General features: G+C 34.7%; 3 protein-coding genes across 6 annotated transcripts; all 3 read left to right on the top strand.

Annotated features, from left to right (window-relative positions):
• Positions 1 to 812: 812 nt before the first annotated feature.
• Positions 813 to 3,333, top strand: LOC140788432 (protein neprosin-like). The gene is made up of 7 exons (XM_073137678.1): positions 813 to 872; positions 1,014 to 1,100; positions 1,213 to 1,437; positions 1,856 to 2,029; positions 2,233 to 2,286; positions 2,396 to 2,542; positions 2,959 to 3,333. The coding sequence occupies exons 1-7, from the start codon at positions 813 to 815 to the stop codon at positions 3,331 to 3,333; spliced, it is 1,122 nt and encodes a 373-aa protein (XP_072993779.1).
• Positions 3,334 to 9,151: 5,818 nt separating this feature from the next.
• LOC140788433 (protein neprosin-like) lies at positions 9,152 to 11,871 on the top strand. Its single transcript, XM_073137679.1, has 7 exons — positions 9,152 to 9,211; positions 9,304 to 9,390; positions 9,524 to 9,748; positions 10,676 to 10,831; positions 10,993 to 11,046; positions 11,285 to 11,431; positions 11,509 to 11,871. Exons 1-7 carry the CDS (start codon positions 9,152 to 9,154, stop codon positions 11,869 to 11,871), a joined length of 1,092 nt encoding a protein of 363 aa, XP_072993780.1.
• Positions 11,872 to 16,656: 4,785 nt separating this feature from the next.
• On the top strand, positions 16,657 to 23,934 carry LOC140788231 (protein neprosin-like). 4 transcript variants are annotated; one of them, XM_073137401.1, is made up of 6 exons: positions 16,657 to 16,803; positions 16,928 to 17,152; positions 18,037 to 18,210; positions 22,706 to 22,759; positions 23,072 to 23,218; positions 23,321 to 23,934. In XM_073137401.1, exons 2-6 carry the CDS (start codon positions 16,928 to 16,930, stop codon positions 23,693 to 23,695), a joined length of 975 nt encoding a protein of 324 aa, XP_072993502.1. In that variant the 5' UTR covers positions 16,657 to 16,803; the 3' UTR covers positions 23,696 to 23,934. The 4 variants fall into 4 exon arrangements, with proteins under 4 accessions (XP_072993502.1, XP_072993504.1, XP_072993503.1 ...); XM_073137403.1 differs by having other exon boundaries at positions 23,129 to 23,218; XM_073137402.1 differs by lacking the exon at positions 22,706 to 22,759.
• Positions 23,935 to 24,353: the final 419 nt, after the last annotated feature.

Genomic DNA, 24,353 nt, shown 5'->3' on the forward strand with positions numbered 1-24,353 from the left:
ATTTATTATTAAAATCTTTGCTTCCAAACTCAACTCTATTATGAATTCTTGTTAGAACATTATCATTAAAATCTTTACTTCGAGCTGGCTCGCACGCGTCTAGCGTCTTTATTAGTAGGATGAGTTGTGACCAAGCTAATTGTAATCTTAAACTAGGCTTATTCTCTATCATAGAACTTTTGCGTAATAAATTAATATAGAATAATAAGTTTAGAAAGATAAGGATTATCGTGACACATATTTTTATCTCGAAGGATTTCTAAAGTCAGGATAAAGAATAGGTCATATTCGACATCGAATTAATTACTAAAACTAATATAGTAAATACAATATTAATTTATAAACTTCTCATTGATATCCACAACTATATAAGTAAGGTGAAAACCTCACTCGAATCTTGAGATTTGAAAATTTCATCTTTGTAGTTTGTAGGTCTCAAAATAAACTCCTTCCACCGAGGAGACATTTTAGATTTCTTATATAATATAGAATTGAGGTTGGAGATGATTTTAGATTTCTTATATTATGACCCATAAAAAATGGAACAACATGCATGAGATGCACAAAGGATGAGGATAAACTGTGATTCATGTGTTGGCTATTTATAGGGCCTACAACAATCTTGTTTAGCACCAAAATATACTCTCTTAACTGATCAGAAGAAATATCTCTTGGTTTTGCTCATGTCTTTTTTCAACAAATTTGTTCGTTCTCTTCTTGTACTTCAACTAGTAGTGTTAGTCATCAACTACGGAAGTATAGATGTCTCAGCTTGGAAGTATACTAGCACTGGGCAAGTGTCCCCTCTCGAAATGGAGAAGATTAAACAATATTTGGAAAAGATCAACAAACCCGCAGTAAAATCTGTAGAGGTAAAAAATATATATATGGGTGCGTGGCTAGCTACGCTAGCTAAGATGATTTTAAGGCTTGTTATTCGAGTAAATAGCTAAGTTTAACTTCTAGGCCTCGCTTAATTTTCTTTTCTTTTTTTTAATCTTTGATTTGTGCAGAGCCCAGATGGAGATATCATCGACTGTATTCCTGTCGATAAGCAGCCGGCTTTTGATAATCCTCTTTTGAAGAATCACAATATCCAGGTTTGCATGGTCTATTATCTCGTACAAAGCCTCTCAAGCATCATTACAAGATTAATCGATAAATTGTTTCTTTGGTAATACGGTATGTATTACTATCCTCGTGGATTATTAGATGGCACCATCTACAATGCCAACATATACAGGTGGAAACTACACTTATAATACAGAAAGCGTTCGACAAGTATGGAATGACGCTGGCAGTTGTCCCGATGGAACAGTGCCAATACGAAGAACCACAATTGAAGATGTACTGCGAGCTGGATCTCTATCTCAATTTGGCAAAAAGAAGCTTAACTATATATCTAGAACTGTAACCGGTCCGACTACCGGCCATGAGGTATGTGAAGCTTCTCTTTAATGGTTGTTGTTCTCAACAAAAGATCAGTCATCGGAATTGGAAAAATGTGCTCGCACCCCATGTACGATCCAATCTCATCTTACCATAAAAGAGAAAGAGAACAATCTCAGAAAAACATGAAGAATTATATGAAAAATCTACCAACCAAAGAAATCGACGAGCATCATTTCGTTCAAAATTAGGAAGATCTTGCTTTCGACTACGTACTACATTAATATATCTACAGGGAAGCGTAGAGAAACTTGGTATATATATATATATATATATATATATATGCTCTTTTTTTACCAAAACAATAAAATATGCATGGGGTTTGCAAATAATTAAATTGCCCAAGAAGTTTTAATGACTGATGAATTTTGTTTTCTCGTCTGCATCTTTTGATGCATACATAAAGTATGCAATAGCTCATCCAACACAGCCGCAAAGTTCAATTTATGGGACTATGGCTACGTTCAACGTCTGGGATCCATACATTGAAGTGGACAACGAGTTCAGCCTCTCCCAACTGTGGATTACTGCAGGATCATACCAAGACATGGATCTAAATACCATTGAAGCGGGTTGGCAGGTCTTTTTCAAATAGAACTTTACTCTCTAAGAAGTGATCGATGCATGCATGATTTATTGTCTAGGGCGAAAAGTTCTCATACTATATTAGATCCCAGGTTGTTACATAACGGATCAATAATGTATAGCATACTTTTTAACACTACCAAACATTTGAAACACCAAATGAATGCAATATTAGAGACTGACACTTAATCTGGCCAGGTTTACCCTATGTTATATGGAGATAGAAGCGCCAGGTTGTTCATTTATTGGACGGTAAGTACGTAGTTTTGTTTCTACTTTATGTGAATAGAATTTCAATTAAAGTGGAGTAGAATCTATCATCTAAAGTTTTCTAATCATCTTAATTCTTCTAATGTAACAGAGGGATGCATATCAAACCACAGGTTGCTACAACCTTTTGTGTTCAGGATTTGTGCAGACAGATACTAGCGTAGTCATCGCAGGAGCTCTATCCCCTGTATCTACCTATGGCGGCACCCAATATGAGATTACCCTCCTCATATGGAAGGTAACAAAGAGAATAAAAGATTGACCAGTATTCATTGTCTATTTCATTGCATTATCATAACTCTTATAGTTTACAACTAGCTAGTTTGGCTCAATTTCAATTTACACCACTTCTAACATTTTGCCCTTTGTAGTCTTAGACAAAGTTTCAACCGTTAGATTTATCATCTATATCTCATGGTACAAATGATTAAACTATTCCTACTATGATAGGCGTCAATATATTATATTTTTCCATAAGACCAAACTACTCGTACTGGTCATCATATCAAACTATTTTTGGGGTTTTAATTAAGTCTAAACTGTAATCTACCTCCTTGTTTGGATGCAATATTCCAATCAATCCTCACCTACTTAAGTGCATGAACGTACATTGCAATTAGGTATACTAACACTGAATAATTAAATAAATTTCAGGATCCAAGCACTGGGAATTGGTGGATGAGATACCAGAACATCAACGTTGGTTACTGGCCAGCAAATCTCTTCACACGCCTCTCTACGTATGCTACTACGGCGGAATGGGGAGGAGAGATAGTGAACACGAGCCCTAATGGCGTGCACACCTCGACGGACATGGGCTCCGGCCATTTTCCCCCGGAGGGATTCGGGAAGGCGAGCTACATTCGCAACCTTCAGAACGTGGACTCGACTAACACGCTTTACTCAGTGCAGTCTATCACGACCTACGCAGATCACCCCAATTGCTACGACGCGAAAAGCTACAAAGACACAAATTGGGGGGTTTACTTCTACTTTGGTGGGTCAGGAAAGAATTCCCTCTGTCCTTGAGTTTGCCATTTCACTTCATCCTCATACCCTCACCAAAATGGGATTGCTATTTTTCTAGTGTCAGTGTGTGATCAGCTTGTGTATTTTAGTTCTTGTCATCTAGTGTGTCTTAATAAGGCATCCTCTTGGCCGTGTCAGAATTTCTCTAAAATGAACGTCTGATCATCATATCTTAGTATATATACATAATAATGTATCTCCCATTGTCTTAACGATGTCTCCTATTCGCCTCCCCGGTCTTGTCTTATGGTGCTTTTTACGTTAGTGTTCTGTTGAGTCCCTCTTTTGAGGAGCAAGTTGGGACAATGTCAAAGATGTTCAGGCGATGAGGTTTTGCGTAACATAGAGTGTTAGAATATAGCATAAATTTGACTGCAATCCGACCATATGCCCGTCGAGCTCGTCCCAGAATTCTCGGGACGAAACCCCGCCGGAACCTGAACTGGGCCCGATCAGATCCCGACTTCGCTCAGAATTAGATTTGCCCTCTTTTGGCCCAGCCCAAATTGAGTAGTTTGATCCGTTATCGAGATAGAGGCTCAAGTACCAACTCACTTTAGTAGGGTTTCTAACTATTTTTTATCAAAAAGGTTATGGATTCAATTCCAACCCTAAATGATATTATGAAAAAAAATATTTAATGGTTTGGTGGCTTAATTTGATTCAATCGATGGTTCGACAATGTGATTAGTTTGGAGTAAACTCATAAATAATAAAAACTAAAATAAATAAATTAAAAAAAAGGCTGAAGTCATTTAAATAAAATTACGGGAACAATCCCTTTTCCTTCTCTTCCTTTCTAGCAATCCCTTTTTGCACCTCCCTCCCTAGTTCTCGTCGCCAATCTCTTATGATCAACTCTGAAATGATGGACCAAAATAGCTCTCCAACTTAATGCGAGAAGGAAAATAAAAGAAAACACCAACTCCATTGAATTGATCTTTTTCTCCATGACGAGGAGAGAACTATTTCATTACTTGCATGAGGGAACAGAAGAATATAAAGCTGTTATGTTATACTCTCATCTCAGCTCTCTCTCTCTCTCTCTCTCTCTCTCTCTCTACGCTCCGGCGAGGGCCGCGGGCGCTCGGCTGGGCCATGAAATCTCCTCCTCTGCGGCTTCTCCTCGTCCTTCGCCACACCACCTCCACTATATTATCGTCAACGCCTCATCACCTCCACCACGCCTCCTCTTCCGGTCAGTGTTGCCCCACCTCCTTTCTTCCTATTGTGCTCTTTTCCAATTCTCCAATCCTATGCTGGACTAATAATCGGTTTCCCCACTGGATTGAAGGGCCTTTGGTTTTGGGGGTTTTGGGGTGGGTCAGGCCTGGGCCTGAAGCTGACCTGATGATTATATTATCTTATCCCTATTTTTAATAGAACTTTTGCAAGATTGTCGTGAATAATGTTACTTCTTTGGCAATCTTTCGCCATTCTTTCGCCACCCTAACATTTGCGCAATCTAATATAATATTCTTTGACATTAAAAATGCATGAATTAAAACCTACCAGAGAATCAGAGATCAAACATTAATAAGTTAGGAAATTATGTAATAAGCACCCTACCTTGTTATGTATTTGTTGTTTACATCTTGTATTTTGTAATATTTGCAAATGGCACTCTACATTTTATCTACTGTTTATAGAATTTTCGTCCTCTGTACTACATATCATAAGCAACATTAACGAAGAGTATACAAGAAAGGAAAAGCAAATATGAAAAATTTCGAGGACCTCAGAGGAGTCCTAAAACCATTCACAAAATCTTTAGATGTTAAGATATTTAAGTACTTTTGTACATCATCCTTAGAGATTTGTTATTTAGACTCTTTTTTTTTTTACTGTTTTTTTAGTAGTTTAGGATATGTGATTTTAATTTTCTTTTTTCAGTTTAGAATTTTCACTTTGAGTCCTTTATTTATTTATTTTGGTTGGCAAGTGTATTTGTTTCTGTTTGATCACTTGATACATTTTAGAGTCTTTTATATTAAACAAAAATTGATGCACTTCTTAACTCAAATATTTTCTTGACAGATATATAACTTTCTCTTAATTATGAGAGTTATATTAGCTCATTGTTTTATTTATTTTTTTCACTTTTTGGACTTTCGTGAACCTTAAAATTTTAACATAATGCCTTAATGACTTTTGTATAACCTTGAGTGAACATGATTTTATGAAAATTTTCTTAGGTTGCTCACTATTAATTATAATTTACATAATTTGACTACATTCTTAGTCAAGAGTTATACATTTGAGAAAAGATGAATGAAAAGGACTAAAATGAGTTTAGAGGAAAAGTCATCTTATTTATGGTTCACTTTAACTCGGTACAGTTAATATGATATATTTATACATTGTTCAGTGTATACTAGAAGAAAAGGATTATCTGATTCATGTGTAATTTAGGTCTAAACCCTAGTTTTTTTATTTTCTAAACATCTCTCCTTTTTTTTGTTATAAATTGACAAATAATATAATTACTATACGGAGAAAATACAAAAGCATGAAAGAGAATATGACACCGGAAATTATATTTGATTCATGTAATCATTTAAAAACGCATGCTCCCCCTCAAAGTATATTGCACATAATTTTTAGCTAATAAATTTTAAAACTGCATAAAAAATTTCTAACTATCAAATCCAGTTTTGAAGTATTTAAAGTCTCAAATCTATTCACAAATGGAAAAGAATGTTCGTATATCATATTTAAATATTTTTAGTTTATTCACTTAATAATTTCAAATCGACTTATAAAAAGTTAGACTCATCGTAAACTTAAGATAAAATAGATACATAAATATTTATATTAGCTAGTATATTATAAACTAGGAAATTTGATCACTCAAAATTATTAAAATAAAATTTAATTATAATGTCTTAATAATTCGCTCTAGTAAAATATGAAAATATAAGTCAATTATAAAACATCAAAAGAAGACACTAAATTGAAATCAAACTGAATTTAGTTCACATTCTCCTCTTTCAATTCAAAAATAATTTTTTGTTTTCCATATTATAACAAATAATTATTTTAGTACAGTAATATCTTTCACACATAAGTTAGGTAGCTCTTTTCTTACAGTGCACTATTTTAAAAATATAAATGACTTATAATATAGAAGTGCATGTTGTCGAATTGGACACTTCGTCTTTCATACTAATCATGTGATACCATTTTTTATTTATCTTTTAATAAGGAGGTGAAACTTAATTAAAAGGTCCAGTAGTGAATGTCAACCTACTGAATAAGATATCTAAAGAATAACCTATGAAATAATGTTTACACAAGATTGAATCACAATAACTACAATGAATGTCATACAAACTGATAAATATTTAAAAAAAAATAAACAAGACACTCGGAGATAATATATCAAATGTTAATGCAAATGACTATAATTTCAATAACAACTCTATAATAAGACGATTTATGTCATACGAGTCACTCTAATTTAAAGCAAAAACAAAAATAAGAAACCCAAAATAATTAAATAAAAAAATCTTGAAATGCACAAATGATCAACCAATTCAAAAATTAATCTAAAATTTAAAATCAGATATACATATATATATATATATATATATATACACAAAACATATATTTTTCCGTGCCGTTTGCCACTCACCAAGGCCAAGGATGGGGAAGAACAAGTATAATTGTTGATCAGCCGGTCGATAGTTAAGAAATATAAATAAGCAATCAAACTATCTTAGCTAGCATATCTCACTAAAGGATCACTCAATAGCACCATCCCGAAGGGGTGCAAAAAGATATTTTCTAATCCACATATTCAATTTTTAAAGCATAATAAAAAATATGTTTAGATTTTTGCAAAAATTTATAATGCAAGCTAACGTGTCATTTAACTCCAATGAAAACAACTATGAATATAACTTTTACTCTTAGATTCTTCCATATATGTCTTAGCATTCACATTATACTTCTCATCTTCTTTCTTAACATTTATGTTATAATCAATATGAGAAGTATTAATGTAATGATAAGATTATTTAATAAAAGGAGAAGAATATACATTGCATTAAGCTTTCGGAGAATGGATATTTACCATCATATCCTAGCCCTTACTTTTCTTTTCTTTTCCTTTGTGATCTAAAAAGTTGATTCAAAATATTCATCCCTATAATAAATTTATCGAGAATAATTTTAGCATTATGTAACTCATTATCAAGACACTTAACAATTTTAAGTAATCTCTTTTTAAGAATAATTTGCTCATGCACATTAACCTCTAAAAAATTAATTTTATTTAAAAATGATTACTTTTCAGGAATTAAAAAGTTTGAGCATAAGAGAGCGTTATCCAACTTTTCTTAAAACTTTAAGTTTTCTTCTTTGAGACGCTCTATATCTTTCAACTATTTTTTTTGTTAATGTTGCTATGCTATTTTAGGTTTTTCTTTATATGTCTCTTTAAGTTGTTCTACAAGTTTTATATTGGTCTTTTTAATTTTATAGAATTTTTGTACAATTCGTTGAAATTATTTAAATTTTTTTAATCATCTTCAACATTGGATCTACATGAATCATATTCATCTGCACTTAAGATTCATTAGAAAATTCAGAAGATAACAAAAAAAAATTAATGAAATCAATACAAATCAAGCTCAACCAAAACAACTCATAAACAAGCTCTTATTTCTAAATCAAACCTAATACACTTGATTCAAGATTATGCTTAACCATAGACAAGCTTAAAATATTTAAAAAAAACTATAGATAAGCTTAAGTTTGACTGAATCTTCAATTAGCCTAACTAAGTGAAGCAAACTTGGCGTATCTAGAAAAGAGACAAGCTTAATCTTACGTATACGAGTAGGTTCGATTATGTAGACAAACTTAATTACTATCCACATATATCCCGTCTTCTATTAATTAGTAGTATGAATTATGAGCAAGCTAACTGAATCTTAAACTAGGATTATTGTGTATGAAACTTTTGCAAGCTTGTGGTACAATAGCGTTGTTTCATTTTCGAAGGAAGATGGAAGAAAGTTAGCTTTTTGTTATCACAAAGTAGACATCAGTAACCCACTAATCGCCCAAAACAAAGAATACTTGGCCAACAGAATCAAAAGAATTCATGCATATTAAATTCTATAATAGAAGCTTCTTTGGCATTAAAAATGCTTATGAAAGAGTATGTTAATTGTATTAAAACCAATAATTTACAACCCATATATTAATAAAGTACCACGTGTATTAGAATGATCAACTGGCGACTGGGATAATTTGTTTTTAATGCCTGCTTGTAAAAGACTTGGGTTGTTTAGTCCTAAGTTTACTATATTTAGTCTTAATTCTACTCGCTTCCTCTCATTAATTCCAATCAATCGTTAAGCTTTGTGTGCCCGCAAGTATCTCTTTCTGATGAGGACCCATATATATATATATATATATATATATATCAAAATATTTAATCATTCCATTAGAATGACATCAACCATGTACATATGTAACTGAGTTTGGGTAGATTGAGTTGGTGATGATCGTGGATTTCATACGTTATCATGGGGCAAAAAAACAATAACAACATGCATGAGAGGCACAAAGGATAAGGATTGTATCCGCTTCATGTGTTGGCTATTTAAAGGACCTCCCGCAATCTCCTTTAATCACCAAAATATACTGTCTTAGGGGAAACATCTCTAGGTTATTCTCTATGTCTTTTCTCTGCAAATCTATCCATTCTCTTCTTGTGATTCAACTAGTGTTAGTGATCATCAACTACGGAAGTGTTGATGTCTCGGCTTGGAAGTATACTAGCACTGGGCAAGTGTCCCCCGTTGAGATGGAGAAGATTAAACAATATCTTGAAAAGATCAACAAACCTGCAGTAAAATCCATTCAGGTAAAAACTATGGGTGGCTAGCTAGCTACTAATCGTTTTGAGTAAATTAACTTCTGGCTCGCCCAACTTCTTTTATCTTTGATTTATAACAGAGCCCAGATGGAGATATCGTCGACTGTATACCCATCGATAAACAACCGGCTTTTGACAATCCTCTTTTGAAAAATCACACTATCCAGGTTTACGTTGTCTTTCTCATTATCTCACAGTAACATGAAGAGCCTCTCAATTAAGTACTATTTCTAGCTTGTTGGATGAATTGTTTCTTAATTTGCTAATATGGTATATGTTATTTTCCTTATGAATTATTAGATGGCACCATCTGCGATGCCAACGTATACTGGCGAGAACTATACTACTAATACAGAAAGTGTTCGACAAGTATGGAATGACGCTGGCAGTTGTCCGGATGGAACAGTGCCAATACGAAGAATCACAGTAGGAGATGTATTGCGAGCCAAATCTCTATCTCAATTTGGCAAGAAGAAGCGTAACTATATATCCAGAACTGCAACCGTTCCAACTGCTGGCCCTGAGGTACGTGAAATACTTCTTTGCACCATAGTGTTCCAATGCTTTTGTGCTCACTGTAACACTAGCCATTAGAAGCGTTTGTGCACACTCTCTATGTATGATCCTTCTTTATTTTATCTTTTCTTTAAGTTTGAATAATACATACATATATATATATATACCTATAGCCCTCTTCAGCTAAGCCTAAATTCACTTCACCTCCCTATAATTTTATTTGTATCAATTTATCTCATTTTACCAATCTATAAATTGAATTGGAAGATATTCATTAAATACAAAGTTGTATAAGATTGAATAAGCATTTTAGATATGATAAAATTATTGAGTATATGTATGCTTTTTTTCATATTTTTATTATCTAAAATTCAATCAGTATTATTTTAGATATATTTAAAATTTTATCTAATTATTTATAATTTTGCTTCTAATGATTATTTTTAAATTCGACCTCATTAAATATAATGAGAAAATAATGATTTATTTAGTTTAAATATAACTATATGGGGAAAGTCAGACAAATAAAAACATAAGGAGTAAAGTGAATTTAGCCCTGATTATAAGGGATAATATATAATTAAATAAAGAAGAGCTGTCTTCGTGTTTAACAGATGACGATGCGATGATAATAGGGAGCTTATTCTTGAGAAAACTGACGGGTGAAAAAAAAAAAAGGAGAATTAAAAATAATCAACTTTTAAATTCTTTCATTCTGATGCATTAAATACACTTTGCCTTTTAACACTGTGGGGCTGTTTCAGTATCATGCATTAATTTCAACATGCTGCATACGTAGTGTTAAAGGAGAAGTTAACTATCAACAAAACTGATCGGATTTTCTCTGTTTCTTCCTATCAAATTCAAGCTAGAGACTGTCTTTTGATAACTAATCCTTTTAGTTTTGTTTTCTATATCTTTTGATGCATAAAAAAGTATGCAGTAGCTTACCCACAAAATATACAAAGTTCAATTTATGGGACTTCAGCTACGCTGAACGTCTGGGATTCATACGTTGAATCGGACGACGAGTTGAGTCTTTCCAAACTCTTGCTATCCTCGAATCTAGACATCATTGAAGCTGGTTGGCAGGTATTGCTTAATGCACCTTAACTCTCTCTCTCTCTCTCTCTCTCTCTCTCTCTCTCTCTCTCTCTCTCTCTCTCTCTCTCTCTCTCTCTCTCTCTGTCTCTCTCTCTCTATAGTAAGCAACTGGATGATCGATCTAAATCGTATTATTTCTTTCTGGCCAGGTTTATCCTAGATTATATGGAGACCGCAGAGCCAGGTTGTTCGTTCATTGGACAGTAAGTGCATACTTTTGTTTTTATTTTTCTATGAGTAGAACTCCAATTAAACATCAAGTTGCCTCTGGCGTAGAAGAGTGTACATTTTTTTGGGGGGGGACCTTTTTGGGCTTACAATAAGTGGTTGTAAGTTGCGATGATGGTAGTAAATTCTATGTGCTTCCAGATCTGATCCTATTCCTTACGTCGAGCATTAATAGTTTCTCGGATTAGCTTAATGCTTCTAATTAAATGACAGAGCGATGGATATCAAAGCACAGGTTGCTACGACCATTTATGCCCAGGATTTGTGCAGATAGACGCCAGATTGACCCCCGGAGCAACTGTATCCCCTGTATCCACCTATGCCGGACCCCAATTTGAGGCGACGTATAAAGTATTAAAGGTACATTTCTCCATACAAATGCACACTCAAAAGTCCTTCTTTTGTCCATAATCACTGAAAAATTAAGTCACTTTCAGGATCCAAGTAGTGGGAATTGGTGGATGTACTTCCAGGGCATATACGTTGGTTACTGGCCAGCTATCCTCTTCACACAGCTCTCCTACTATGCTACTTGGGTGGAATGGGGAGGAGAGATAGCCAACATACGTCGTTATGGGGTGCACACCGAGACAGACATGGGCTCCGGCCATTTCGCCGGAGAAGGATTCGGGAAGGCGTGCTACATTAAAAACCTTTGGACGGCGGACTGGACCGGCCAACTTTACCCAGTGCAGTCTATCACAACCTACGCAGATCACCCCAACTGCTATAACGCGATAAGCTACAATGGTGTGTCCTTCTACTTTGGTGGGCCGGGCAGGAATTCCCTCTGTCCATGACCACATATATATCTACTTGTCTAGCTTGCGTGAGTGTACGATCTAGTGTTTTAATAAGGCTCCTCATGTAGACCCACATCATGCTTAGTTATCAAGTGTTGTAATTAATTTGTGTAATATAAGGCGTCTTTTTAATTGGATTGATACTAGTCTAGTATGAGTGTGTGTGATCTCTATAAAAAAATAATGGCATTGAGTGATCCAACTCGACTAGAAATTAATTTTGAGCCTAACTTGCATGCGTGTACAAACAAGTTCAGCTCATTTTGCGTTGTTTTCTGTCATTGATTCCTAAACTTAATAACCCTGAGAGGTTGATGTGTTATTATTTTGTTCATTTTGCTACATATTGAAGCTATTGCCTTTACCTGCACATCTATTGCAGCCTTGCAGGGTTCAATCTTTCTTTTCATTCTCTCAGTTAGAAGAGGCCTCCTTCGATATGTATTTATATCTAACTTAACTAATTGTATAGTTACAAGTTATATCCTACTACTCATCCCACCCTTTCTACTTAGGTTAAATTCTGAAGTGCCTCTCTTTAACTTTTATTTCCGTTAGTTAATTGTTAGTTTTTCTGTTAAAACCTGAAGGTGAAAATAATTTCTTCAGTTTTAGTGAAGTTTTTATTTAACACCATACGGGGAAGTTTTGATGAATCAAATAATATTACAGAAATACAGGTGCTAAATGTAAATGTCTTTAGATTTGGTAAAGTTTTCACACCCTATATTTATGTGAATTTTCTGTTCAAATAATATAACAGAATACAGGGGCTAGATTAAATGTCTATATATTGGATGATGTTTTCATTTAACACCATATGGATGAGTGTATTTTCGCTGCACAATATTGCATAAATATCGGGTGCTAAAAGCAAATTTCGTTAATTTTAGTAAAATTTTCATTTAACACCGTATAGTTATGTGAATTTTCGAATCAACTAGTATTGCAGAAATGCAGGGTTCTAAATGTAAATGCCATTGGATTTGGTGAAGTTTTCATTTTTAATAGCTTATATTTATGTGAATTTTCGGTTCAAATAATATTACAAATTACAGGGTGCTAGACAAATGTTTTTAGATTAGGTAAAGTTTTCATTAACACCCTATGGATAAGTGTACTTTTGCTTTGAATAATATTATATAAATACAAGGTTCTAATGTAAATTTATTTACTTTTGGTACATTTTCGTTTATGAACACCTATAGTTATTGAATTTTCAGTTTGAATAATATTGCAGAAATACAGGGTCCTAAATATAAATGTCTTTAAAGTAAGCAGAATTTTCATTTAACGCCCCATATTTATGTGAATTATCAGTTGAAATAATATTACAGAATACAGGGTGCTAAATGCAACTGTCCTCAGAATTTGGTAAATTTTTCATTTAACACCCTACGGATTAGTGTATTTATGTTCTCAATAATATTGCATAAATATGGGGCTCTAAATGCAATTCTTTAATTTTCATTTAACTCCTTATAGTATTGATTTTATAGCTCAAATAATATTGCAGAAATACAGGGTGCTAAATATAAATGTTTTTAAAGTTAGCAAAATTTTCTTTTAACACCCCATATTTATGTGATTTATCAGTTGAAATAATCTTATAGAATACGGGTGCTAAAGAAAATGTCTTTAGATTCGGTGAATTTCTTTAATTTTCATATGACACCTTTATAGTTATTGATTTTATTAGTGCAAATAATATTGCAGAAATACAGGATACTAAATATAAATGTTTTTAAAAGTTAGCAAAATTTACATTTAACACCCCATATTATGTGAATTATTAGTTGAAATAATATTACAGAATACAGGGAGCTAAATGCTAATGTCTTTAGATTTGGTGAGTTTTTCATTTAACACCCTACGGATTAGTTTATTTTTGTTCTCAATAATATTGCATAAATATGGCGCTGTAATTGCAAATTTCATTAATTTTCATTTAACACCCTATAGTATTGATTTTTTAGTTCAAATAATATTACAGAAATTCAGGGTAATAAATATAAATGTTTTTAAAGTTAGCAAATTTTCATTTAACACCCCATATTTATGTGAATTTTCTGTTGAAGTAATACTATAGAATACAGGGCGCTAAAAGAAAATGTCTATAGATTAAATGTGAATTTTTCATTTAACGCCCAACGGATTAGTATATTTTTATTTCCAATCATTTTGAAATAAATATGGGGTTCAAAATGTCAATTTCTTTAATTTTCATATGACACCTTTATAGTTATTGATTTTTTTAGTTCAAATAATATTGCAGAAATACAGGATGCTAAATATAGATGTTTTTAAAAATTAGCAAAATTTTCATTTAACACCCCATATTTATGTGAATTATCAGTTGAAATAATATTACAGAATACAGGGTGCTAAATGCAAATGTCTTTAGATTTGGTGAGTTTTTCATTTAACACCCTACGGATTAGTGTATTTTGTTCTCAATAATATTGCATAAATATGGCGCTCTAATTGCATATTTCTTTAATTTTCGTTTAACACCCTATAGTATTGATTTTTTAGTTCAAATAATATTACAGAAATTCAGGGTGATAAATATAAATGTTTTTAAAGTTAGCAAAATTTTCATTTAATACCCCATATTTATGTGAATTATCTGTTGAAGTAATATTATAGAATACAGGATGCTAAAAGAAAATGTCTTTAGATTAAATGTAAATTTTCATTTAACACCCTACGGATTAGTTTATTTTTGTTCTCAATAATATTGCATAAATATGGCGCTGTAATTGCAAATTTCATTAATTTTCATTTAACACCCTATAGTATTGATTTTTTAGTTCAAATAATATTACAGAAATTCAGGGTGATAAATATAAATGTTTTTAAAGTTAGCAAAATTTTCATTTAACACCCCATATTTATGTGAATTTTCTGTTGAAGTAATACTATAGAATACAGGGCGCTAAAAGAAAATGTCTTTAGATTAAATGTAAATTTTCATTTAACACCCTACGGATTAGTTTATTTTTGTTCTCAATAATATTGCATAAATATGGCGCTCTAATTGCATATTTCTTTAATTTTCGTTTAACACCCTATAGTATTGATTTTTTAGTTCAAATAATATTACAGAAATTCAGGGTGATAAATATAAATGTTTTTAAAGTTAGCAAAATTTTCATTTAATACCCCATATTTATGTGAATTATCTGTTGAAGTAATATTATAGAATACAGGATGCTAAAAGAAAATGTCTTTAGATTAAATGTAAATTTTCATTTAACACCCTACGGATTAGTTTATTTTTGTTCACAATAATATTGCATAAATATGGCGCTCTAATTGCATATTTCTTTAATTTTCGTTTAACACCCTATAGTATTGATTTTTTAGTTCAAATAATATTACAGAAATTCAGGGTGATAAATATAAATGTTTTTAAAGTTAGCAAAATTTTCATTTAACACCCCATATTTATGTGAATTTTCTGTTGAAGTAATACTATAGAATACAGGGCGCTAAAAGAAAATGTCTATAGATTAAATGTAAATTTTTCATTTAACGCCCAACGGATTAGTATATTTTTATTTTCAATCATTTTGAAATAAATATGGGGTTCAAAATGTCAATTTCTTTAATTTTCATATGACACCTTTATAGTTATTGATTTTTTTAGTTCAAATAATATTGCAGAAATACAAGATGCTAAATGTAGATGTTTTTAAAATTAGCAAAATTTTCATTTAACACCCCATATTTATGTGAATTATCAGTTGAAATAATATTACAGAATACAGGGTGCTAAACGCAAATGTATTTAGATTTGGTGAGTTTTTCATTTAACACCCTAGGATTAGTGTATTTTTGTTCTCAATAATATTGCATAAATATGGGGCTCTAAATGCAAATTTCTTTAATTTTCATTTAACACCCTATAGTATTGATTTTTTAGTTCAAATAGTATTGCAGAAATTCAGGGTGATAAATATAAATGTTTTTAAATTTAGCAAAATTTTTATTGAACACCCCATATTTATATGAATTATCTGTTGAAGTAATATTATAGAATACAGGGTGCTAAAAGAAAATGTCTTTAGATTAAATGCGAATTTTTCATTTAACGCCCATCGAATTTTGATTCTCTGTTATTAACTTTTAGTTTAAATTAATCTTAAACTAATGAAAGATATATATAATAATTAAAAATAATCAAAGAAATAGAATTTACTTAAACTTTAATCAAAGAGATAGAATTTACTTAAACTTTCATCAAAATATCAATACCCTTATTATTAATACCTTTATACGCTCAGTCAAAAATATTTTTTTTTTATTTGCTAAATTATTAAATGATAAAAATAAATAATTACTTATTAAACTGATAATACTTTTAAATTTTTTTTATATTCCTATTATACCTTTAAGGATATTAGTATGCTGATTAATAAACACTTACCCTACACGGCAGCGAAGAAGAAACGCGCTCTCTCTCTCTCTCGATATATATATATATGAGTTTAGGAGGTTGAATGATCGTTGATGGTAATGATCATGGAATGAATATATATATATATATATATGAGTTTAGGAGGTTGAATGATCGTTGATGGTAATGATCGTGGAATGAATATATATATATCTATATATATATATATATATATATATGAGTTTAGGAGGTTGAATGATTGTTGACGATAATGATTGTAGAAAACTAAGGGAAAAGAGGAGCCACAAAGCATGAATATTTCTCCCGTGTATCTAAGATAGAAGGATATTTCTTGTTCATGTGTTGGCTATTTAAAAGGCCTCTAACATTCACATTTGGCAATACGAAGTATACTTGGTTTAATCTTAATTAAAGATAGCTAGACGTTGTTCTTTGCTTCGCTCTATGTCTCTTTTCCTCAACTCTGTTCGTTCTCTTTTGGTTATTCAACTACTGTTGGCAATCAGGTTTACACCCTCTCTCTAGTTAATTATGTCATATTAACTTGAAGTGCCTCCAAGTCTCATATTATTATTTTTTAATTGATGGATGTTTTCTTGCTAATTAGTTAATATATTTGATATGTATTAGATGATGCCATCTATGCTACCAACTTATAGAGGTGGAAACTACACAACCAATACAGAAAACGTTCGACAATTATGGAATGATGTTGGTAGTTGCCCAAATAGAACAGTAGCAATACGAAGAACTAAAATCGAGGATGTATTGCGAGCTGGATCTCTATCTCAATTTGGCAAAAAGAAGCTTAGCTATAGATCGAGTAGTTTAGCAAGTCCGCCCCAGGGCCATGAGGTACGTGTAGTACTTCTGTTCTCTCTAGAATATAACTATTTTCTCCGTTTAAATATAAAAAGATAATCTTTCTATATGAGATTGGATTCAATTTAGATTTCAAAGTCTATTAAAATTATAAGAGACTAATTTAAACCTCTCATGCTGATCAAAATGAATCACTTTTGTCTCGTGATATAACCCAATTCCAATCTTTTTTGTGAAAGAGAGGATTTGAATCTAATATATTGATTCAAAATCAATAGAGTTTAATTTAAATATGTTCATCTCTCTTAGGATTAGAATTAACATTTAAAATAACAATAATTCTTTAGTTGCCCTCTCTATCTGGTTTAGGATGTAGTTAGTCTAGCTATTTACATGAAACTCTGGCAGGTAATCAAGTGTTCTCACATTGTCACCTAGCTATAGAAGTAAATGATATTATCCTTGTCTATGATTTTATTTTATCTTACTTTATGTTTTCTTACATTTTTTTTTTTGAAAAATATTTATCTATAAAACAAAGGTAGAACTAGGGGGAACTTATTATTTAGACTCTCTTCGTTGGCTTTGTCTTGGGCGACAAAGAAGAATGTTGATAAAAGATTAAAAGGAGAGAATAAGGAGGAAGACGATGTTGATACAAATGAGAAAATGTGAATGATTAAAAGTTTATTTAGTGTGCATGTTTTGTTCCATGTGTCGGAATAAATAAATTTGAGATTTTAATACCTTCAATCTCTCTGTCAATCACTTTGTCTACTGTTAAATAGATTATATACTTCAGCAAAAGAATAACAAAATATTTGATTTTGCTAACATGTTTTGTTGACTGATAGTTTTGGTTCCTATTCTTTGTTGTCTTTTATTTATTTATTTTTATTTTTATTGCCTACATAAAGCATGCAATAGCTTACCCAGAAAGCACACAAAATCAAATTTATGGGACAAAGGCTACGTTCAATATATGGAATCCGGACGTTGAAGTGAGCGGGGAGTTCAGCCTCTCCCAACTTTGGGTTATTGCGGGCTCATACGGAAATTCGGATCTTAACACTATTGAAGCTGGTTGGCAGGTATTTCTTAATGCATCTTAACTCTATACCTAAATACATACATACATACATACATACATACAGTAGAAATACACCTTTCTACCTTGCAGGCTAGCTCCTTCTAATTTGATATTTAGATGAGGATTAAGGATTTATAAGTTATCTTATTTTAGATTATATATATATATATATATATATATATAGTTTAATTAATTTCTTGCGCAGAACCATTTGGAGTAATTAATACTGAACCAGTCCGATCTTTTATTTCTTTCACAAATGCAGCTTGCATTATGATGCTACCAACTTTTTTTTCTTTTTTTGAGAAAAAGCCCGTAGTTAGGTAGTTCATTAATATCCAAGAGTTATAAAGAAAAAGTCTAATATATAAAGAGTATGGGAGATAGAGCGGAGATTCTTTAACACAAGTCTCACACTTAGACTACAATAGACAGCACTACAAATTAATTTAGAGAAACAAGCCCAAAGGCACAACACAATAAGCCTACGAGATTTTCGAGAGCAAAAAACCTCGAGTTCAGCATTAGCAATCTACTAACTGCAGATTTTGTTACTCTAGCAGCCTAAGGCATAGTCCTAAAAATACTCAAAAATAGGAAGATCGAATATCATCCACATAGAACACAAATTAAATAAAACCTACTGCACCATAATACTGCTATAGAGCAAAACAAAATCAAACAGTCAAGGATTGCCAAAAAGAATAGTATCTGTGTCCAAGCAAACCCAGGTGCAGGCAAGCACATACAACAGCTGTGAATGAATCCTGAGCCCTCGCCCCACTAGAGGTCTCACCACCCGGCTTAGTTGTGGGGCCTATCAGCTGAGAGCACCACTGAGTCCGTGGTAGTAGAGCTACCACGAAAATAGCAGATCGAGCGGAGAATCGGTGGTAGCTTAGTGACCAAGCTTGGGCGACAATGGGTGTAACACCCGCCACCAAACATATGCCCCTCACGTGGATAGAACCCATGTGATTGCCACGTGACATGCTGGTCAATATTTCAACATAATTTATAAACGAAAAACCCATATTTTCACAAATAATACAGACAAAAAGCCAATAATATCAAGGCCACAACAAGCCTAAGATACATATCTATAACAAAATTAAGACAAAGTCCACGTAGGAGATACAAGACATTTAGCTTAATTTGTATGAATAAAATAAGAATAAAAATTAGAATAAGAAGACTCAAGCCAGTCTTTGCCAGATTCGCCACGTACTCTAGCTCATCTATTAATTTAAAAATATTAGTAAAAGTAGTATGATGAAAAATATAATAATAAGTAAATATAAATATGCGCATCATGATCAAATAGAATGCACCACTTAAGGGAGGGTAGATCTTAGCGATAGAATTGCTAGCTCATCACCCAAAGAAGAACATGACCAATTGTCTGCTATCACAGACTAAGGACCTTAGTCGTAAAATCATCACATAGTCAGTATTACATATCGATACTATTATCTAAGCCCTCAGCTACACATATCGCACCACCGTATAAAAATCATAAGTCGTCGCTCACGGACGCCCTCACCCCATGTCATCAAATATCGCTAGGCTACGTCATCCTACATTTTTCTCTTAATCTTAAACACCCTAAAAGGTATGACTCTCATCGATCGACAGTAAATCGCTCATCGCTCGACGAAATGGCTACCTGATTGTCTGTAATCAACAGACTAAGACCTCAGGCATGGGCTCTAACATATATAAGTATAATAGTATCCCCTACCCCTAACCCTAGTTGGGAAGGTGTCATGTACTATCAAAACGTAACAATCACCCCCTTTATGGTCGTTCACGTATGCAAGTGACATGATATTATACAACATAGTAAGCATAATGTAACACCAATCATTATCATGCTTCGTATGCTAAAGACATGCGTAAACATCATGATATTTGAAATCTTACTGAACCACAAAAATAATTACCATACATGTATGATATGAATGTGGTGATTTCATAAGGTACGATATTTTATTCTCTACACTACTTCTAGATTATAAAAGTTTCATTTGCCTGAACCGCTTTCCTAATACTAGCTGCCACTGCATCACATGATTATCCTCATAGGGTACGCAGTCCACCTCTATAAGGAGAGAAATAAAAAGCATAAGCACAAATACTTTCCACCACTAATTAGTTAAATAATCTTACTAACGTTCACTATAGGCTTGGGTAGGTCCTTTTCGTAATTCCTACCTTTATTAATTAGGTAGAGCTGGCACAGCTGTACCAAGGCCTAACGTGTTATTAAATGTAATAAATATATTCTCCTCAAATTATCGCCCAAATTACTATTATCAAATTTACGAAAGTTCACATAGACAATATTTAATTACTAAGCTTCGTCAAATAATGCAACTTGCTTAATATCATTTTTCTATATTTATTTATATTAATTATTCGGTATGAGCAATTAATACAGATACACCCAGACCATTGACTCCTTTGATAAAATTGAATTAATCCAAAATTATAATCAGCAAATATTAATATCCAATTAGAGCTAGTTCTTGTTATGTATTATTTGTAACGGCACTCTCAGGCCACGGTCTAACTCATTAAAATTAATTTATAAAATAATTAATGTATCAAACACTACTACCTGCTAAAAACAATTAATGATTAGGGTTTAGGTTGACAAGAATAAAAAAATAAGATAACTAGCATAAATTAAAAAGATTATTAAGCAACTAATCGGCTTGGCCACCTCAAGGCCAAGCACAAACCCACAAAAATGGGCCCAAAGCCCCAAGGGAACTAGGCCTAAAGGCCTAATGGGTTGGGTCGCAACCCAAACCCAACCAAGCTTAGGCTAGGCTGCCAGCAGCCCAAACCCAACACAAACCTGGGCTGGGTTGCATACAACCCAACCACACCCAACTAGGGTTGGGTTGCACCCAGCCCACCCCAGCCCACGGGTTAGGCAGAACTCAGCCTCGCCCGACATGCAGGCCTTGGGCTTGGCCGCACTCAGCCCAGCCCGAAACGCGAGCCCTAGGCTACACCACACCCAGCCTAAGCCTAAGGCAATCCCTCCTTCCTTCCTCACCTCAATCGAAATGAGGGAGAAAGGGTGGCTGCCGGAGGCCACCGCCACCAACAGCTAGTGCCGGCAGACCGGTCGATGCCTCGCCGGCGAAGGAAGGCACCTAGTGTGCCTACCTAGCCAGTGAGGAAGATAAGGACCACCCACCAACGGCAAGAACCCAATCGGTGGGGGGAGGAGGGCTGCCGGCTAACCCGGCCGCCAGCAACCCAACCAAACCCACTGACATGCTCCCCTCGGTAAGCAGAAGCCAGCCAAGCTGCCAGAGGCAGCCAGCGGCAAGAACCTACCTCATCGAGCCGCTCAATGCCTCTGGCCATGAGGGTTCTTACCCGATAGCTTTGGCAACCCAATCGAACCCCTTGGATCTAAGCCATCAGGAGCATCCTTGTGAAAAAGGGAAGCTCACCGAACTGACACGACAGGGCACAAGGTCGTCAGTCGGCCAGATCATGGTGAGACTAAGAGGAGGAGAAAAATCAAAATAAAATCTTAATTAACCAACGAATTGTAAATCAAACTTACCTAGAGGGTAAGAGGGCTCCGGCGCTTAGATCCAGGGGGTTGGCGGTTCCAACATCATTCTGGGGTGGTGGGAAGATGGGAGGAAGGACAGCTGGTAGGGAGAAGAAAGAAGTAAAAGAGAAAGAAGGAAAGAAAGAGAAGAAAGAAAAAAGAGGGAGAGGGAAGGAAAGGGGTGTACCTGCACCGCACGTGCACGAATTTTCTTTTTTTTGTGTGGATATTACAGTGGAGAGCGACAATGAGGAGCGGTGGTGGAGAGTAATAGTAACGAGGGGGTTTTGGTTAGATCCTAACCGGACAAGGCAGGCAGCAAGAATCGGAACATAACAAGCTCAGATCGGCCGGAGGGGTGGTGGCCAAGCTCAAGTTCGGCAAGGGAGGGTAGGAGAAGGAGAGCAATGGCGGCGGAGAGGGACGACAACAACGTGAGGGTTTTTAGCGATAGAGAACGCCGAAGAAGAGTGGCGCCGTGGTTGGGGTGAGTAGCGGCTTCAGCATGATGGTGGGAGGGAAAGAGCTTAGGAAAAGAAGGAAGGAGAGAGGGGAGAAGAGAGGATGGGAAAGGGCGAGGAGGGAGGGGAGAAGAGAGGATGGGAAAAGGCAAAGAGAGAGGAAGAAGTGAGGGGAAAGGAGAGAAGTGGGTTCTCCCCACCCTTAGCCTGTTGGCTAAGGGAGGGGAGTGAGGAAAGTCCCACGGCCGGCAAGGGAGAAGATCTCCTTTGATGGAAAGAGGAGATCATGCGCCAAACCCTAGCAAAGCTAGGGCCAGCGCAGGAGAGTTTTTAGCACCAAATCAATGCTACCAACTATTTGTAATGCCAAATAATGCAGATTAGAGCTAACCATTTGTAATGCTAAATAAACAATTGGATGAAGATCTGAGGCTTTTTTATTTCTTGCTGGCCAGGTTTGTCCTCTGATATATGGAGACAACAGCACCAGGTTGTTCATTTATTGGACGGTTAGTACACAGTTTTGCTTTTATTTTCTCTATGTAGAAGTTCAACTAATTAAAGTCAAATACGATGCTATAATCTAAAGTTTTCTCTTGTACATGGAATTCAGAACTTCCACTTACCGGCTCTTGTGTGTGGAATAGAAGTCTTAGAGAGTTGTTAATTATAAAAGAGAATCTAGTGAGATATAGAGAGTAGCACCCAACAATTTAAAATTCTCACTAAATGGCATCAATAATTATCTCGCACTTTTCATCTGACATTTTTCCTTGGGTTGCATCAATTTTCCGATTAGCTTGATGCTTCTAATGTAACAGGCAAATGCATATAATGACACGGGTTGCTACAACCTTGGTTGCCATGGATTCGTGCAGACAAACAACAGCGTAGCCATTGGAGGAGCTCTATCTCCTGTATCGACGTATGGCGGCATGCAATATGAGATGACCCTTCTCGTATGGAAGGTATATTTCTCAACAAGGGAAACAAAAGATTTGAGTCGTGAACTAATAATATTAGTCTTCCACACCCTTTCAGTAAACTAACAGTGAAAAAGTAAATTTCAGGATCCAGGTAGTGGGAATTGGTGGTTGAAATTTAACGACGCACTTGTTGGTTACTGGCCATCTGAGCTCTTCACACGCCTCTCTTCGTATGCTACTTCGGTGAACTGGGGAGGAGAGATAGTGAACACGAGCCCTAATGGCGTGCACACCTCAACGGACATGGGCTCCGGACGTTTCCCGGCGGAAGGATTCCGGAAGGCGAGCTACATTCGCAACCTTCAGAACGTGGACTCAACTAACACGCTTTACCCAGTGCAGTCTATCTCAACCTACGCAGATCATCCCAATTGCTATGACGTGAAAAGCTACAAAGACACAGATTGGGGGGTTTCCTTCTTCTTTGGTGGGCCGGGAAAGAATTCCCTCTGTACTTGACTTTCTCATCTCACTTCATCCTGGCCTCACCATACTTAACTATGTAGCCACATCATGCTTAGTTGTGAAGTATCCGTATAAGATAGGCGTCCTCTAGCTTGTATGGGTATTTGTTATCATCAAGTGTCTTAATAAGGTATATATATCCTCTTGGGCCTTGGCCTCGTCAGACTTGTTTAGTATGAATGTATTATGTATATGAGATCACTCTTGTCTTAATAAGGTCTCTTATTCGCCTCCGCATTCTTGTCTCATAGTGAATCGTCTCTAGCTTCTTTTGTTATTAATATTGGGTTGTACACTATTTTATATTTGTCAAATTATCTTTAGATCTTTGGACAAAGTTGGTCTCAAGTTTGGCTACGTATCCTGACCCTGGCCTTTGTAATCTGGACATAGGTGTTAAACAAGTTCGTTGGCTCGGCTTGCGAGTTGCTTGAGCTTAACAAGAATGCAGAGCAGCTCCTCGTCCAGGGAGGAAAACAACAGGAAAAGTCCAAACGGATAATTCCCTAAGTCCAAACTTCCTCTGGTGCCAAAGTCCGAGCCTCCCTCAATAAGAGAATGTCTGAGATAGATTCTACCTGCCCAATGTGCGACAAGGAACCGGAGAGTGGTGTTCATCTAGTGCTAGGATGCAGCTTCGCTTGGGCAGTGT

Source organism: Typha latifolia, chromosome 5 (assembly GCF_019914945.1).
Source record: "Typha latifolia isolate L0001 chromosome 5, TyphaL0001v2, whole genome shotgun sequence".
Taxonomy (NCBI): Eukaryota; Viridiplantae; Streptophyta; class Magnoliopsida; order Poales; family Typhaceae; genus Typha; species Typha latifolia.

Excerpts from the sequence above, each read along its gene's own strand:
- LOC140788432 (XM_073137678.1), top strand. The coding sequence starts at position 813 with ATGGAGAAGATTAAACAATATTTGGAAAAGATCAACAAACCCGCAGTA. Across the intron at positions 1,101-1,212 it reads TGAAGAATCACAATATCCAG|ATGGCACCATCTACAATGCC; the intron begins GTTTGCATGGTC and ends GTGGATTATTAG. Across the intron at positions 2,543-2,958 it reads TTACCCTCCTCATATGGAAG|GATCCAAGCACTGGGAATTG; the intron begins GTAACAAAGAGA and ends AATAAATTTCAG.
- LOC140788433 (XM_073137679.1), top strand. The coding sequence starts at position 9,152 with ATGGAGAAGATTAAACAATATCTTGAAAAGATCAACAAACCTGCAGTA. Across the intron at positions 10,832-10,992 it reads TCATTGAAGCTGGTTGGCAG|GTTTATCCTAGATTATATGG; the intron begins GTATTGCTTAAT and ends CTTTCTGGCCAG. Across the intron at positions 11,047-11,284 it reads GGTTGTTCGTTCATTGGACA|AGCGATGGATATCAAAGCAC; the intron begins GTAAGTGCATAC and ends ATTAAATGACAG.
- LOC140788231 (XM_073137401.1), top strand. The coding sequence starts at position 16,928 with ATGATGCCATCTATGCTACCAACTTATAGAGGTGGAAACTACACAACC. Across the intron at positions 17,153-18,036 it reads GTCCGCCCCAGGGCCATGAG|CATGCAATAGCTTACCCAGA; the intron begins GTACGTGTAGTA and ends GCCTACATAAAG. Across the intron at positions 18,211-22,705 it reads CTATTGAAGCTGGTTGGCAG|GTTTGTCCTCTGATATATGG; the intron begins GTATTTCTTAAT and ends CTTGCTGGCCAG.